We start from the raw sequence: 16,806 nt of genomic DNA on the forward strand, positions 1-16,806 counted from the left end.
TCCTGGCCCTGGAGCCATGGGCTGGGGGCCTAATGTAAAGCTGGGACCCCTCGCTCCTCCGGGAAACCTCCAGCACCAAGTTATCCCCACCCAGGTTTAAACCGTGGCACTGGGTGTGGGCCCTTGGCAGAGTCTCCGAGATCCAGCCCCGATCCACCTGTGTCTCTGCCCCTCCTACCGGTATTGATGCTTCTTCAGTTCCCTGGTTGTAGGGCTTCTGTTCAGCTAGATTTCAGTAGATTCTGTGTGATGGTTGTTCTGCATTTTAGTTGTAATTTTGATGTGGTTGTGGGATGCGGTGGGTGCAGCTGTTACCTATTCCGCCATCTTGTTTCCTCCTCCTTATTCCCTTAAAATATGTTTTTATTGATTTTAGAAAGAGATAGAAACATCAGTGATGAGAGAGAGTCATCGTTTGGCTGCCCCCTGCACCGCTCCTCTGGGTATCCAGCCTGCAACCCGGGCATGTGCCCTGATCAAGAATTTAACTGGGATCTCATGGATCATAGGTCGATGCTCAACTGCTGAGCCATCTTGGCCGTGCTCTTACTGTCCCCCCCCCCCCCATGTTTTCTGTGTCCTTTTTCATGCTGTTGTAGTTGTAGTTCTAAGTTTCTTGAGTATCCTTCTAATCCTTAGTTCAAACTCTATTTGATAATATGCTTGCCTCCATTTCTTTTAGCTCTTTATCTGGAGAGATCTCCTGTTTTTTACTTGGGGAGTGTTTCTTTGTCTCCTTGTTTTTGCTTCCTCTCTGTGTTTGATTCTAGATAGATCTGCTATGACTCCCTAACTTCATATGGTGGCCTTATGTTGTAGGTGTCCTTTGGTACCTAGTGGTGCAGTCTTCTTGTTCATGTGAGCTGGGATGTCCCTCGTGGTTTATGTGGGCCCTTCTGGTGTAATTGAGTCTTGATTGCTATTGGCCAGTATCGCAATTGCTATCGTGTGTGGGGTTGACCCCTAGGCTGGCTTTGTTTGAAGTTCAGCCCCAATCATGGCATGCGAGCTATTGTGCAGGTCATGACCACATGAAGCAGAATTCACTTTAGGAGAGTCTGGTGCCTGCTAATATTTTGTTTTGGATATGCTGTTTGTGAGGCTTACTGGATCTTGCTGTGATGCTGTCTGAAATTGGCCACTGGGTGTGTTGTTTCTGGGTGTCTTGGGTGGGACTCTGGTGAATGCCAATGTCTGATGCTGTCTGTGCTTGGCCCTTGGCAACCTGTTTGAGCTACAAAGCGGTTCACAGTTTGTGGCTGCCTTTGCTGGGCTTGGATGCATGTGGGAAGGACCAAGCTGCACACAAATGCTGGCTTTTTCCAGTACTGGGCCCAGGGGCAGCTCAGCAAGTTTCAAGGCACCGTGATCCATGTAACCCTGCCACCGCCTGCTGGCTTTTGTTAGACTCAGTTAATGAAAGGGCCTCTGGAGGAATGGGGAGAATGGTATTTGTGGATCTCCCATGAGAGAGAGGGGCCAGTCAGGCTTCAGGGAAGGTGTGGGTGTCATCCCAGCCCGAGTCTCTTGACTCAGTTTTTCCTGGATTTTGCCTCAACCTTGTCAAGGCGAACCACTAGTATTCAGGTGGGTGGGGCCTCCAGATCCTGGAGGTTGGTTCTGCTTGAAGCCAGTAGTGTGGTTCTGTTGGATCTCCTGTATGGGGAAAGTGCCAGTCAGCTTCATGGGAAAGTGGAGGTATGGCCCCTTCTCCAAAGCCAGACAACTCTGTCACTGACACCCTGAGTCAGTCCAGACCTCTACACCTTGGCCAAGGCAACTGACTCTTCAGTAGGGCCTAAGCTCCACAGGGTAGAGCAAGAGGGAGTCCAGAGTGTGGGCCAGTTGCTTTCCCCCTAGCTGGTGCCACACGAAGGGGAGTCCTCTGCCCAAGAAAGATGGCATCTGTGGTATGGCAAATGACTCAGCACAGGGATTTCTGGACACTGTCCCTTCAGCTCCCTCCCAAGAGGTACAAGCCCCAGCCTCTCCTCAGGCCCTCTCTCCACCAGAGCCCAGGGTGAGTGACTACAAACACAATTGTGTGTGTTGGCCCTTTAAGAGGGTGTCTGTGTCTGCAGCTGAGTTTCCCCCCCCCCAACCCCCTCCTGTGGACAGAAACCCCACTGCTTTTCACAGCTGGATGTTATGTGGGAGCCTGTTCCTGGCTCTGGTGCTCTGAGCTGGGAAGCACCAGTTTTGGGTTTAGGTCCCGCTCTTCTCAAGGGAGCCTCCTGTAGCTGAGATATTCTTCTGGAACCTCAGCTGCTGCTTGTGGGAGCTAAGCTAGCCATTTTCTCAATTCTGCTTTTCCTACCAGTCTCGAGGTGGCTTCTTCTGTAAATCCTTGGTTATAAGGCTCCTCTTCACCTAGTCTTCAGTTCATTATTCAGGATGATCTTTAATTTAGTTGTAATTCCAGTTTTGTCTTAGGAAGAGGTGAGTGTAGCTTCGACCTATTACACTGCCATCTTGAAATCTTTGTGTTTTTTTTGATGCCTGGATTTCATAAAGGAGAAAGAGGGTTTTCTGTCATTTTAAATTCTTTTGACTGACATTGCTTGGAGCCCTTCAGCCCTTCGGGATTCAAACAATGGCCAGTCTCTTCTCTAATCTTTCATTGAACTGCTAGGCAAATCACAACACACATCCCCATATTTAGTTAGTGTAGGGTTCCCACCTTGGTACCAGCAAGCCACTCTGATTGTTAATCACTGTCCCCACAACTGCCTGCTACATGGATGGTGCATGCATGATGGTAGCTGCTAGCAAAACATGAAATTCACTGATATACCAGCTTTTTTCTTCATCAAGCATTCCCTTGTGTCGTTTGAGTATCTAATTAGACTTGAGAGTTTTGGAATAGTGATTCTGACAGTACTTGCCAGCTCAACAGTTGATTTGGTGTAGGATTTGATTTCTGGGGCTTACCACTGTGCCACTTTTTATGATGTTGCTCCTGCATTTATTCTTATTGAGGTAATAATCTCCATATTAATGTAAGGGCATATATTGTAAAAAGATTTTAAGTGAGGGTTGGTATGTGTATAAATAGTATATGTATCGAGTAGCTTCTTACAAATTATTTATCATTATGTCTGTCCTCATAAATTAAGATAGTTGACCAAAAGGAAGAAATTTTGCATGTTTACGTATTGTCACTATATATCACTACAGTATATCTTGTGGCTCTGCAGAGAAAATGGCATTTATTTTGTTTGTAGTCAGTCTAGTCTTTTTCCTAATACTTCTTATAGGTGACCTACTGATTAGGTGGGAAAAAATCCAATACTATTTGAAACTTAGTCTGTTTAGTAAGATGACATAAATAGTTTGTTTAGGTAGTGTCCAACTCTCAGAGAAAAAAATACTCTTTCTTTGTCTGCTTTTTATCCTTGGATGGATTATGAGTATGGAGTGTAGATGTGACATATATGATCTCCTAGCAGTGAGGAACTGCTCATTTCTCTTTGTTTGATATCTGCTACTTCCTGTCGTCTGTGGAGCAATGTCCCATTACCTCTTAGTTGTGTTTGCCTTGCCAACTTGTGCATATGATGTCATGGCTCATGTAACTCATGATGGGGCTTTTATGACTGGTCAGAGCCCAATGGCCCATTCCCTGACTACTTCTTTCTTTCCCTGACTACTCCTTCTCTCTGAACTCTATCTGGCTGACTGGCCTGGAACATCACTCACAGTCTTTGCTACATCATTTCGCTGTTTCATGGCAGGCCCGACTGTTATTCTCAGAGCTCACAATTGCCTGAGCATGCTTGGAAAAACTCTCTCCTGAGACAATGGCCTGACCTGGCCTGTAAGACTATGGATTTATTATGTAATCCTTCTCTCTGTGTTAAATGCTACATCTTGCTTCATTTTATCTTTGTGCATTTCTTTCAGTAGTAAAACCTATTAGCTCCTAGGTAGCTGAATGCTTCCAGCAGACTAGGGAAAAATCATCAACACAGAGGGGCAAAACAACATCAAAAATAATAATTTTCATACACTATCACCATTACATGTGTGCATATAGACATATATGAGAATCATATTTCAAGAGTCTATATAATTCTTAATGTATAGAAGCCTTGAATTTAGTATCTTTAGAGAGGCATATGTAGTGTACATGCATTTATGTGCATATATATACTTTATATATATAGTTAAGATATATATTAATAAGTTAAGATATATTATGTCTTAATTATGTTAAGATATGTTATATGTGTATATAATTAGGTTTGGTTTCTATCAAAATTTTTCTATGACTAAAAATAGTTATTTTAAAACATACTTTCTTTTGTTGCAGGACAGTTCGAGTATGGTTAAAGAGAGACAGAGGACAATACTGGCCAAGCATATACCATATGATGCCTTGTAAGTATCTGGGTTTCTGTCTCAAAAAAGCAAATATTGACCCCAACTCCCCTTCCTTCTGAAATTGTTTTCTCTGTATTTTCTTCTTGAGTAGTGATGCCTGAGGGTTGGGATTATCATGGCAATGGGAAAGTACCATAGAAAATCACTTTAGATTGTCTAAAGCTCTCAGTATGTAAAATAAAAAATTTGTTCCAAAATTGACTATATATGCATAGTTTCTGAATAAGATTAGTGGAAGAGGGACTACAGCATATAGACTCTGTAATTATAGCAGTCTCCCTCTGTTCTCTAACATTTTGTTGAACTTTTTTGTAATGTACTTCCTTAGACGATTCAAAATTTTGTCCAGTGATTATATTTGTGAAGTAAATTTGTTCTTGCATTGATATTATTTATTAAAATTCAAGACATTCAACATTGAGCATTCAGTTCTTAAAAGGATTTGCTTGAGATTGAAACATTCTAAATAAAAGTCAACCTCATTTCCCCAAGATCTTATGTGAGAAATATGTCCTTGCACTGATAAATAGCAAATCTTTCAAATATACTTTTTCAAAAAAGATGTGACTAATACTTAGATTCTTACACTGGCAGCCATTCCCCTGCAGGGAGAGAGGAGCTAGCTCTCCAAAATAGGAACTTTCTTTTCAGTCTAGTGTTTTATTGTTAAAATTAATGAAGTTTGGGCATCCTATTCCATGTTTGTTTTAGTGTAAAGTCATTATTTAAATATATCATCAGTTATATTAGTAAACATTTTCCTTATTCCTTTTCAAATCTTAATTAAAATTGTTGTTTGGGCTCATGTACCCTCTGGCTTGCTGCAGTGTGCACCTTTTCCCTTGATACAAGTATCCCAGTTTGAGAAGTACATGCCATAATATATAACTAAATTCATGCTAAATAAATTCATGCTAAATTGTAGATGTGATTAAGTTTTTGCCTCTGGCAAAAGAATACTATAACAACATAAACAGCAATTTGCCTGTTTGTGAACAAATGAATTATTAAGTATGTAATGGCTTTCTGTGATTTTCAAATTATCTTTGAGGTTTTATGTGCCTTTAGAATTTTGTATGGTAACCACAGAGCTGGACCAAGTACTCAACCCTACATTAGTGAAGAAGAAATTTCTTGCAGTTCTGAGTACTTACATTCGCCCCTTACCTGCTGTGCCTCCAGCAGACACTGTTATACGCAAGGCTGCGAAGGGGGCTTAGGTAAATGGAAAGTGAAAGGAATTCTCTGATTGATATTTTCCCCTGACTTTTAAATAGTATGAACCAGTCTGATCTATGGTCTTGCTATTTCATCAGACTTGTCACAACATCTCACTGAAAGAGATGGAGAAGGTCTATAATCCAAAAAGTTGAAGTTTACCCCAGAGACTGGTCATTTCCATGACTGTGAAGACAGAGGAGAGGCAGACCTGGGCAGAATGGTGAGGGCTTGGGGATCACAAGCAAGACGTCTACTTGAGGTGAACATTAATAGGAACCTCATGAAGATACAGGATCCTAAGCAATAGCTTTACACATTTAAGTGTCATTCTCTAATGCTCTCTTTATTTGAATATCACTGAGAATAGAGAGAAGCCTCAAGTTGCATTTTCGCCATTTATTTAGCTGTATGCAAGAATGACTAAGAGGCCGTTGTAGCTCCTGCACCTGGCCTAGGTGCTCAATAAATAAATACTTATTGAAGACTTGAATTTGTTAGTAAAGATGAGTTTCCCTATGGTGTTCTACTACAGGGAGTAGAAAGGAATTGGTTGGATATTAAAATGTGGCCTGTGGACCAGCAGCATCCCAATCACCCTGAGAACTTACTAGAAATGCAAATATTGGGTTTCGGCCCCGATCTTCTGAATCAGAATCTGAATCTGCATTTTAAAAAGATCCCTAGGTGATTTGAATGCATCTCATAGTTTGAAAAGATTGTCTTGTGGCAGTTTACATTTATATGAACACATGTAAAGCCTCATGCATATATAGTGTTGATTTGTAAATACATAGGTAGAAGTACATTCTAGTCGATCAGACATTTACTGCACACTTAGTCTATACAGACCATCAAGCTAGGTGCCAGGATTTGCAGATGAACAAGGCACATGTGGTCAAGATGATTTCTATAATCTCTTACTGTTGGATGGTTCCACTACCATGGGGAGGTAAAAGAACAAAAGACACTGTTCTTCATAATTGGCCTGAAATTCTCTTTTATGTTCCTGGGAATCCTATGCATTCAAGTAACATAATAACTGATCTCTGAGCATGAATTTAAGTTTCATTTAACTTGAGAGAGGCAGAATCTTATTGCATAAGGAAATATGCTACATTTTCAGTTAATTAGAACACCTGCAATAGTTTTGAATTCCCAACAAAACTAGTTTTGCAATCCTTTCTTTTGAAAGGTGTTTTGTTAAGAGGTTAGTCAATATTATCCTTAAATAACAGTTACGTAGTATTAGTTACAAAATAAGTGAAAAGGTATAGTACACCTGGAGGCTATGATATGGATACCACAAGGTGGCCATGACCATGTTGTGTTTCATAGTGGTATACAGTAAGTGGCCTTTCAAATTCTGAAGAAAACAAAATATCTTGTATATATATAATAATGGCTTATTTGTTTATTTTGTCCATTAAAACACCTTTTAAATATAGTACAGTATTTGCCATGTTCTGGGTAGGATACTAATGTTGTGTAGCATTGAGGGAAGGAAAACGGAAGACATTAGATGAGAAAGAATGACTAGTGAAGGCTAAGTTTGATGGCTAGGGAGTGGGCCTAAAAGGCAGAGTGTGATAAGGCTGGGTGAACTTGAGGGAGTGGAAGACAAAGGAAAGCTGAGCAAACTCATCATGATCACAAACACAACCGCTGCTTTGGGGGTGGCCTCATACCCTGCCTTTTCTGAGGAACTCCCATGTCCCCTGTAGGAGGGAGCCAGGAGAAACCAGACTTGCCTGGTTAGGGCTCTTTGCCCCTGAGCCAATCTATTTTCCCAGGAATTTAGAATTTGACGTAGGAAATGCTAGTCTCAGCCTAGGCTGGTTCCTTGAGCTGGGAACATGTAAACCCTCGAGCTGTGAGGCATTTGTGTGCTTAAAGAAACAGTGAAAGCTGATCTGCTTAAAAGAAAGTGTGAACAAGGGAGGAAGGACCACTTGGTTCCAGCGGGAGAGAATCCTGAGCAAGTGGTGCTGAAGGTTTTTCCTCATCTTCCTCCTAACCCCAGAAACCTGGCCTTGCTTCTTCCTTTGAGTTCAAGAGATACTCACTGTCTTACTGGATATGCCCATTTGTGCTTAAGTTCTCTCCAATGTGTATCTGTTCCTTGTAACTGCAAGAATGTGACTCAGCCTAGCCCTGATTGGAATTAGTATACCTCTTCCTCTCTGTTTGGTTTCTCTTGGATCTCTGTGATTCTTAGAGAGTAGGACTGAGCCATGTCCCTGTTGGTATCACTGTGGTGTTAAGCTGAAAGTAGTCTGGGAAACGTGAGGGCAAGTAAAGAAGAACAGCAGAAAGAAATATTTACCCTATTTTCCTTAATTTCTTTGGATAGTTCATTCAGCAGATTTTAAATGTTTCTTCTGTACTAAACACCATGGATGTGGTAGTTAAATATGGCAGATGATTCCTGTCTTCATGGTGGGGAAGGCAGACCTAAAATAAGCAACACCTATGATGCATGGTGAGTGTTATAACATGGGAAGTAGGCATAATGGAAACATGGTCACAAAGATTCCATTTTAAACCCCTGCTGTCTATAGAGAATTCTAGTGACTGATGACTTGTTTTGTAGTTTCCTATAAACTGATTTTTATGGATGGGTGAGAAGTAAGAGCATTTCCTTATCAAATAATTCTTTCAAAAAATAATATCCTCTTGACGTATCTCACGTGGTACTTGCTTATTGCCTATGACAAGATCAAGTTACAATCTACTCAACTGAGACCTGCCTGGGCTCGGAAACCAGAGGGCCTTCGTGTTGGTACAGAGTTGAGGTTTCAGTTGTGTCCATTTGTGTGATTATTTGTTTCAGGCATCTAATAGGTACCATTTCAGCCACCACATTTGCATCATACTACAAAGGAAAACACACACACATTTTTGTTTTCATGGTTGAGATATTTTAGATTTACTTTACCAACTAGGTCAGACAAAGGAATGGAGGAGAGAGATCTCAAGCAGGAACCAGGGTGGCACGTGTTTGAGATTTTTCTTACTCTATTAAGGTATTGGGTATCATGTCTGGGCCTTTGTGGCCAACTTTTTCCCTTGGGCACCGAGAATAGGTAAAACAACTTGGCTGCCAGTGATGTAGTGAATAGGAAGTTAAGAGGGACAGAGCCTCAGGACTGAGGGTGTGTTGGATAATTGGAAAACTTCTGTGGGTTCTGTTGTTACCAGGGCAGGCAGGAATTTACTTTGGCTCCTAAATGTGTATAAATTGTCCCCAAAGCAAAATGGAAGACAGTTTTTCAAAGATAATTACAGATAAAAGGCACACCTAACAGTCATAAAATGACCTCTTTTGTCATATTTGCAGCTCTCTGCCATGGCCTGGTGGGATGGTATGCTGTTCAGCCTGAAGTTGTGGTTGGGCCTCTCAGTTTTCACACACATCTGGTCATTTTACCATTTGCTCAGTTAACTTTTTCCCCCTCTTTTTTTTAAATTAAATTTATTGAGGTGACATTGGTTAATAGGGTCATAAAGGTTTCAAGTATACATTACTATGATACATGATCTGTATTTTGCATTGTGTACCCACCACCTATAGTCATTTTATCATCTGTCACCATATATTTGGTCCCCTTTACCCTCTACCACTCCCCACCCCCTTCCCTCTGGTAACTACCATACTGTTGTCTGTTTGTGCTTCTGTTAACTTTTAAAGTATAGGTACTCTAGTCCTCACTGAAAAACATAATTTTGAACTATTTGCTTCCCAGTTTTTGTCAAAAGCCTGGTTGAAAGGCTACTTATGGTGCAGCATGAAAGCTATGCAGTGCGATTATTCATCTGTATTCTAATTTTTCCCACTTTGTGTTAGCCCTCTGCAGAAATACCTTCATTCATTGTGCCCTCATCTCAGACTGTGTACATTGTGACTATTTTTGAAGTAACTGTCTACCATAATGCTCAGCATCCTTTTGATGAGACACACTAAGCAGTAATGTTTATCAGATAAGAGGGTGAGAAACCTTTTGCTTTCTCTAAGGTGGAACTTCCCTACATGTGTGTAACAGCATATTGGGATGGCCCAAATGGCCCACTGGCTCTAATTACTCATTCCTGTAGCAGGGCAGGGGTGATCCAATCATCTTGGCCCTAGTATCCTCTTCCTTTTACTCCAGTGGCATACAAATATCTAATTTTCTGTATGTATCGTGAGGTGAAAAAGGTTTGGAGGAACAGCTGTAAGGACCTGGTACATGTTTCTGAAGGATAATGTGATATATGGAACCTATTATGTTTCACAACAGATCTTTATTATAATTTCTTTCTGATCTTACATATTTTCTTAGTCATGACTGTGTTTATTTCTATTGTTTGGTTTTATTGTATGTACTTTTTTAAGCCATTTCAAATTATTTGTGAAATGAAGTAGGGAATGCATTAAATAAATGATCTTAGTTAAGATGAATAGAGAGATGACGTTTGAACATGGTTTTGTTTTTTACATTAAATTCACCCCCAAATAGGAGTTGTTTAAGATTGGAGTACAGTAAACCTGTATCTTTGGCTTCATTTTCCATGGTTTCAGTCAGCGTGGTCAAATGTGGCCTGAAAATATCAAATGCAAAATTCCAGAAACAAACAATTCATGAGTTTTAAATTGCACACTTTCCTGAATAGAGTGATGAAATATCTCCCTGTCCCTCTCAGGTTGTGAATCCCTTTGTCCAGCTTCTCCCTGCTGTATATGCTCCCTGCCTGTTAGTCGCTTAGTAGCCCTTTGGTAATCTAATTGACTGTCTCAGGATGGCAGTGTTTGTGTTGAAGTAACCCTGATTTTACTTAATAGTGAAACCAAAGCACAAGAGTAATGGTGCTGGGCCCAGCTGGAGTGACTCAATTGGTTAAGCATCATCCTGTGCACCTAAAAGTTGCTGATTGGATTCCCAGTCAGGGCACATACCTGTGTTTCGGGTTTGGTCCCAGGTCAGGGTGCGTACTAAAGGCAACCGATCGATGTTTCTCCCCCCCCCTTCCTTTCTAAAATCAATAAAAATATATTTTTTAAAATTTAAAAAAAAACACAAAAAACGAGTAATGGTGTTGCCAATTCACATAAGCCAAAGAGAAGCTGTTTCTTTGAAATGAAAATATATGTGTGTACAGGGAAAACAGTATATATAGGGTTTAGTACTCTCCGCAGTTTCACGCATCCACTGGGTTCTTAGAATGTATCCCCTGCAGATAAGGAGGGGACTACTGTATTCAAGATACCTTGTAGGTTAGAACCTGTGCCTGGGAGGGTAACTGGTATTTGATTTTCATTTTTGCTACCAGTTTGCTGAATCAGCTTTGGGGAAGTCCCGTACATTTTCAATGTTCTGAAGCCTAACAGATAAACTGTCTATTTTCTGGTTATGAGATATATCAAATAAGTATAAAGTCTTTTCAGGTTATGGGTGTTTGGCAGTGTATCTTAACCCAGAGGAATTAGGAAAGATCTGCTAATTTGTGAGGTTTTGACTGGGTTGGTTTCCTTTTCCCATTTGTTGGAACTATAGTCCTAGAGCAGTGATTTTCACCTGGAGTGCTGCAAGAATTTTAAAAATATATATATTTTTTTGATTTTTAGAGAGAGAGGGGAAGGGAGAAGGAGAAACATTGACACGAGATCAGAACATCAATGGGCTACCTCCTGCACAACCCCCACCGGGGATCCAGCCTGCCACCCAGGCATGGTGCCCATGACCAGGAATGGAACTCGCAACCTCTCCATGCTCAGAACAAAGCACAATTAACTGAGCCGCACTGCCCAGGGCCACAAGAATTTTTAAAACATATAGTAGCTGACTATTTAGTCTGGGACACTGACCTCTTTTTCCTTAGACTGTCAAATAAAAAAAGTGACAACAGGCCAACACAGTATTAGCTGTCTGGTGCTAATGAATCAAAATTATACCTATTTTATTTTTTTTTTTGGGGGGGGGGGAGGTCAGATTGTCAAAAAACATATATTTTGGTGTGCTGCAGAATTTTAGTAATTAGTTTATGTGTGCCATAAGATGAAAATTGTTGCCCTAGAGCAACAGATAACTTGCAATTGAGGATTTAGAATATTAAAATGGTTAATATGTTCTTATGCTTTTTCTGGGATGGAAATGAGTTATTTTGTATGTAAACTGCAGATGTTAATTTTTCCATTGGTGAGGTCAAAGGACAACTTTCAATGTTTTATAACTGTGAAGTTGGCTCATGTGTTATCTCACATCTTCTGTTGGGTTTATTGGAGTTTGGGGAAAAATTCATGTGGTTATATTACTGATAGAAAGGTATTGAAAATAGTGGATTTGGCAGTTCTGATTTTATAAGCTAGTGTTTGTTGTGGTCACTTTAGACAGTATTTTTAATTCAGTTGAGTGTATTTCTTGGCAGATAGGGGGATATGTTTCTATTATTTAATTTATACCTTATTTCAAATAACTTCTTGGTTCCTAGTTGTGATGTATATTGTTTCTTTGTTGGTTTCTTTTTGGTATAGGTTATATTATGGAACCATGTGAAAAAACAATGTATTCTTTATAGTATTTACATTTTTGAAAATAATGTTATCTTTTTTAATTTTATTTTTACTATGGTGCCCAAGGAACTTTTTATTTTTTAAAAATGTTTTAATTTATCTTTATCGTTGAAAGTATTACACCTGCCCCCCCCCCCCATTGATACCTTTCACCCTGCACCCCCCCCCTTCCAGGCCTTCACCACACTATTGTCTTTGTCCATGGGTTATGCATATATGTGAATAAGATCTTAGGTTAATTAATCTCTCCCCACCCTCCACCCACCCACCCCTGCCTTCTCTCTGAGATTCATCTGTCTGTTCCATGCCTCTGTCTCTGGATCTATTTTGTTCTTTGGTTTATTTTGTTCAATAGATTCCACATATGAGTAAGATCATGTGATACTTGTCTTTCTCTGATTGGCTTATTTCACTTAGCATAATACTCTCCAGTTCCCACCATGGTGTCTGAAAGGGTAAGGGATCCTTATTTTTTATAGCTGCATAGCCTTGCTGGATAGAGTAGTCTTGGTTTCAGATCCTTGCTTTTCATGACTTTGAATACTTCATGACATTCCCTTCTGGCCTGTAGTTTCTGATGAGAAATCAGATGACAGCCTTATGGGACCATCTTTATAGGTAACAGATTGCTTTTCTCTAGCTTCCTTTAAGATGTCCTCTGCAGTATGGGGCAATGACTCAGCATAGGAACCCAGACGTGTGCCCTCCGAGCTCTATCTCCAGAGCCCATAACCCTAGATTCTCCTCACACAGCTCTAGTCCTCTCTGCCTTCCCTCTGCCCAAGCCAAAGGTGAGTGGCTGCACACAAAACTTTGTGTGTATGCTCTTTAAGAGGGTGCCTTCACTTCCAGCTGTTCCTCACCCTGGCAGACAGAAACCCTGCTGCTTTTCACAGCCAGATGTTATATGGGCACCTTTCTCAGTTCTGGTGCTCTGGGCTGGGTATCCCAGTTTAGGGTTTAGACCCCGTAGTTCTCTATGGGACCCTCCCACTGCTGAGAGATTCTTCCAGAACTTCAGCTGCTGCCTGTGGGAGCCCACCCAGCCCTCTGTCGCCACCACACTTCCTACCAGTCTCTATGCGGTTTTCACTTTACATCCTTGATTAAAAGGGTTCTCTCTTGCTAGTCTTCAGTTCATTATTCGGGATGGTTTTTCTATATTTTAGTTGTAATTCCAGTTTGGTCCTGGGAGAGTGTCAGTGTAGCTTTCATTTAATCTGCCACCATCTTGGAATCTGAGTGTGTTTTTTTTAATTTTATAGTTTTTAAAATGTTTTTGTTGATTTTAGAGATAGAGGAAGGGAGATGGAGAGATAGAAAAGAAACATCAATAAGAGAGAAACATTGATCAGCTACATCCTGCATACCCACCACTGGGAATTGAGCCCACAACCGTGGCATGTGTCCTGACTGGGAATCAAACCAGCAAGCTCTTCATGCTTGGTTTGATGCTCAACAACTGAGCCACACTGGCTGGGTGGAACTTTTGATTTTAAATGGAAAGGAAGAAAACACTGCTTATTTAAACTAATATTAATTAATACAAGTAATCATACAATTTATTTAGCATGCTCTTGTTTAATTTTCATCTGACAGTAATTTAAAATTTGCTGTAGCTATTACATCACTTTACTATAATTTAAAACTTGTCAGGGAGCAAAAGTGACTATTGATAATTCACTGTAATTTTGCTGATGTCACTGACTAGATTTAAAGAAATCAAACGGTTCATTTTGTTTTAGTGCATAAAATATTTGATTTAAATGAAAAAATGTGTTTAAACATAAGCAATTAAAGTCTTAATTAAACATGTGTTCTTAATAAAATAAAACATGGATTGCATATTGTAAACATAATAAACATTATCTTGTGACAAACAGGGCTGAATGAAATAACATCAGTAAGTTAAATCTTTGCTTTGTGTTGGTGGGGTGCTCCTTGAAGGCTCTGTGTTCAAGGCCCTTTTAACTTAGGATCTTGACATTTGACTTTACCGGGATGCCTTTAACAACGGAAGTTTTATTCATGGAACTACCGTTGTTTATTTAGTTTAAACTTCCCACCAGAACATTCTATGAAGATTAGTGTTTCTTGCCAAATAATGCTTTTAGCACTATAAAGTAGTCATTGTGATTGTAACCCATGGCTTACCCTTCAGTGAAGCTTCTGTTGATGTGAGCAAAGTTCAGCTGATCAGGAAAGGACAGAAAATAAGTCATAAAATGAAAGAATTACAGGTATAAGTATTATAAATTAGGGGGGACAAAAGCAAGTGCAATATTTTTTTAAGACCACCCATGGGGTAGAAGTATTAGAAATACAAGTGGCCAATTTTTCTCTAATCCAGTTGACTTTGCTGAGGTCGATGTTGGTCCCTTGAGTTCCCTTTTTCTAAGACTCACATCTCTTGAGCTTTTCCCCCTTCAGATTACATGGTCAGTAATATAATTGCCCAAGCTGGAGTTTCACCTCATTTTATTTTTTCCGAAACTTTAAACTGAATACCTACCCGAAACTACAAAGATTTCACTTTTAAAAAACACACAGTATTATGGAAGTGTTTAATTTTAAAGATAAGATTTTGGCAGGCCATCAAGGTCTAAAGTAAGAGAATATTATTTCCTATTGCAAATAGGCCTGTTCAAATTTCTTTTCTATCTTATTTTTACCTTTCACTATCCTAAAATTTTGCCAGTTATACTGTTTTGACTGTCATCAGTGTGAGACAGAGAAGGGAGATGACAAATCTTAATCAGATAGCATGGAAAAGGAGTTCTTGTACTATTTTATCAAGATATTGTAGTCAGTTTTTTCCTAGATTTCAATAAAAACATTGGGGAGAAAATAAGAAGCTGTGAAAAAATAGGATATGCCATCAACAAGACTTGTGACAAGGCCTTACATTTCAGTTATTAGTGAGTCATGGGAGCAGTCTCAGGCAAACTACATATAGCATGTATAAATTGTAAACAGAAACCAACCAGGTATTCTATCACCAAAAAGGATATACTTTAATTCAGGAAAAAGAAAGGATTGCAGTCAGTACATGCAGCCATGGTGAGCCACGTACACACAGTGGAAGGAGTGGGAATCCCCTTTCTTACTGAGGGGAAGAGGAAGTTAAGGGAGGGCCCGTTAGAACCATAGAGTTCTGTTGTAAACATAGATTTCTTTCTGTAGGACTTTCCTACTGACATAGGGTATGAGATCTCTTCCCACAGGCCCTCCAGATTTCTGTCCAGGTTACAGGCTCCATAAATTTTCACACATGATATGTATGAGAGTCCGTGGCAAATGAGGGTCCCACTCTAAAGATTACTCTAGTGGTTATCCTTTCTCATGGGTAAACAGTTAAAGGTGGAGGAAATAAATACATCTTCAGGTTTTGTATCATGCTGTAATGCTGTATTTATTTCAACTCAAGTTCAGGGACACGGTTTTGATAGTCATAGAGGGGAGCTGTATTGTAATTTTATAGTTATGGTCGGCCACTTTGCTCTGCCTCTGGAGAATGCGATTTTAAGGTAGGAGAATAGAATCATCTCTCAGCCCCTTCATCTCTGATGAACTTTCAGTCATCAGAGAGACCATTATTTTGTATTGACTTATGATTACTAGTTTTATAGCACTGAAATCTGAACTATTATTTATGAAATATCACATTTTTGTAACCTAGCTACAGATATTGTGCTTACATCATATTTTGTTTGTTTGTTCCCTTATTCTTCCTGCCAAAGGATTCCCTTTACCATTTGGCTATAATTAACATTACTTTACTGTTTCTTATTATCCTTCCTCCAAAAGTTGAGCCCATTTTGTAAGGGCCATAGCCCAAGTCATTCAGAGGCTGTTTTTTTTTTTGATAATTTCTGGTGAGTTGAAGTTAGAAGGATCTCTATGTCGATCTTTATACTCCCTCAACCCCCAAAAGGAAAGACATTTACTATAACAACAAATAGGGGCATACATATTTTTTTCAATCATTCCCTGCTTCTTTGGCCTTACACGGTCTACGGGCAACCAACCCAGGATCTATTCCTATGGAGTGTCACAGTTGGGAAATGGTTTGAGGAGTGTCATAAGGCTCACACACCAAAAGTCTTTCTCTCTACACACATACACATACATAGACACACATATGTGTGTGCACACACACGCGCACACACACACACAGGTTTGCTTGATGCTTTACCATGATGCCTCTTTGAAGAGGTGTTTGCCACTTTGGGGCAGTATCTGGGAGGTATTGCCCTCTGGCTCTGGCATTCACTGTCTATAACCATCTTGTGTTCAAGTAAATGGGTCTAGAACAACAGAATTTCTATTAAAATTTCTTTTTTATGGTTCTTTATAGGAAAGGCCTTTTCCTTTTGAATTCTGGTGGTATTTCTTACTGTCAGTATAAAGTGATTTGAACTAAGGAGATGATGTTGGGGACAAGTCTTATAGTTCTTATGTAATTTTTGTCACAATCTATAAATTCCTTGATGACAGCTATGGAACCTTATACATCATTGTATCACATGCCTAAAACATAGTAAGCATTCTAAATTTGACAGAATAACAAGAAATTTAGTAATTGGGGGAAAAACAATGAATAAAGAAATAGCAAGGTAGATTTAAGGGTAGCCTGTACAATGTTATGAAAACGT

At 39.8% G+C, this 16,806-nt stretch overlaps 1 protein-coding gene across 1 annotated transcript in view; it reads left to right on the forward strand.

The window, feature by feature from the left end:
* The window catches only part of WDFY2 (WD repeat and FYVE domain containing 2), a 186,495-nt gene that overhangs the window by 59,617 nt on the left and 110,072 nt on the right, over positions 1-16,806 (forward strand). The window contains exon 2 of the mRNA XM_081129853.1: positions 4,313-4,380. Coding sequence (XP_080985979.1) covers positions 4,313-4,380 — 68 coding nt within the window. The remainder of the gene's footprint in view (positions 1-4,312; positions 4,381-16,806) is intronic.

This window comes from Miniopterus schreibersii (genome assembly GCF_964146895.1).
Source record: "Miniopterus schreibersii genome assembly, chromosome: 2".
Taxonomy (NCBI): Eukaryota; Metazoa; Chordata; class Mammalia; order Chiroptera; family Miniopteridae; genus Miniopterus; species Miniopterus schreibersii.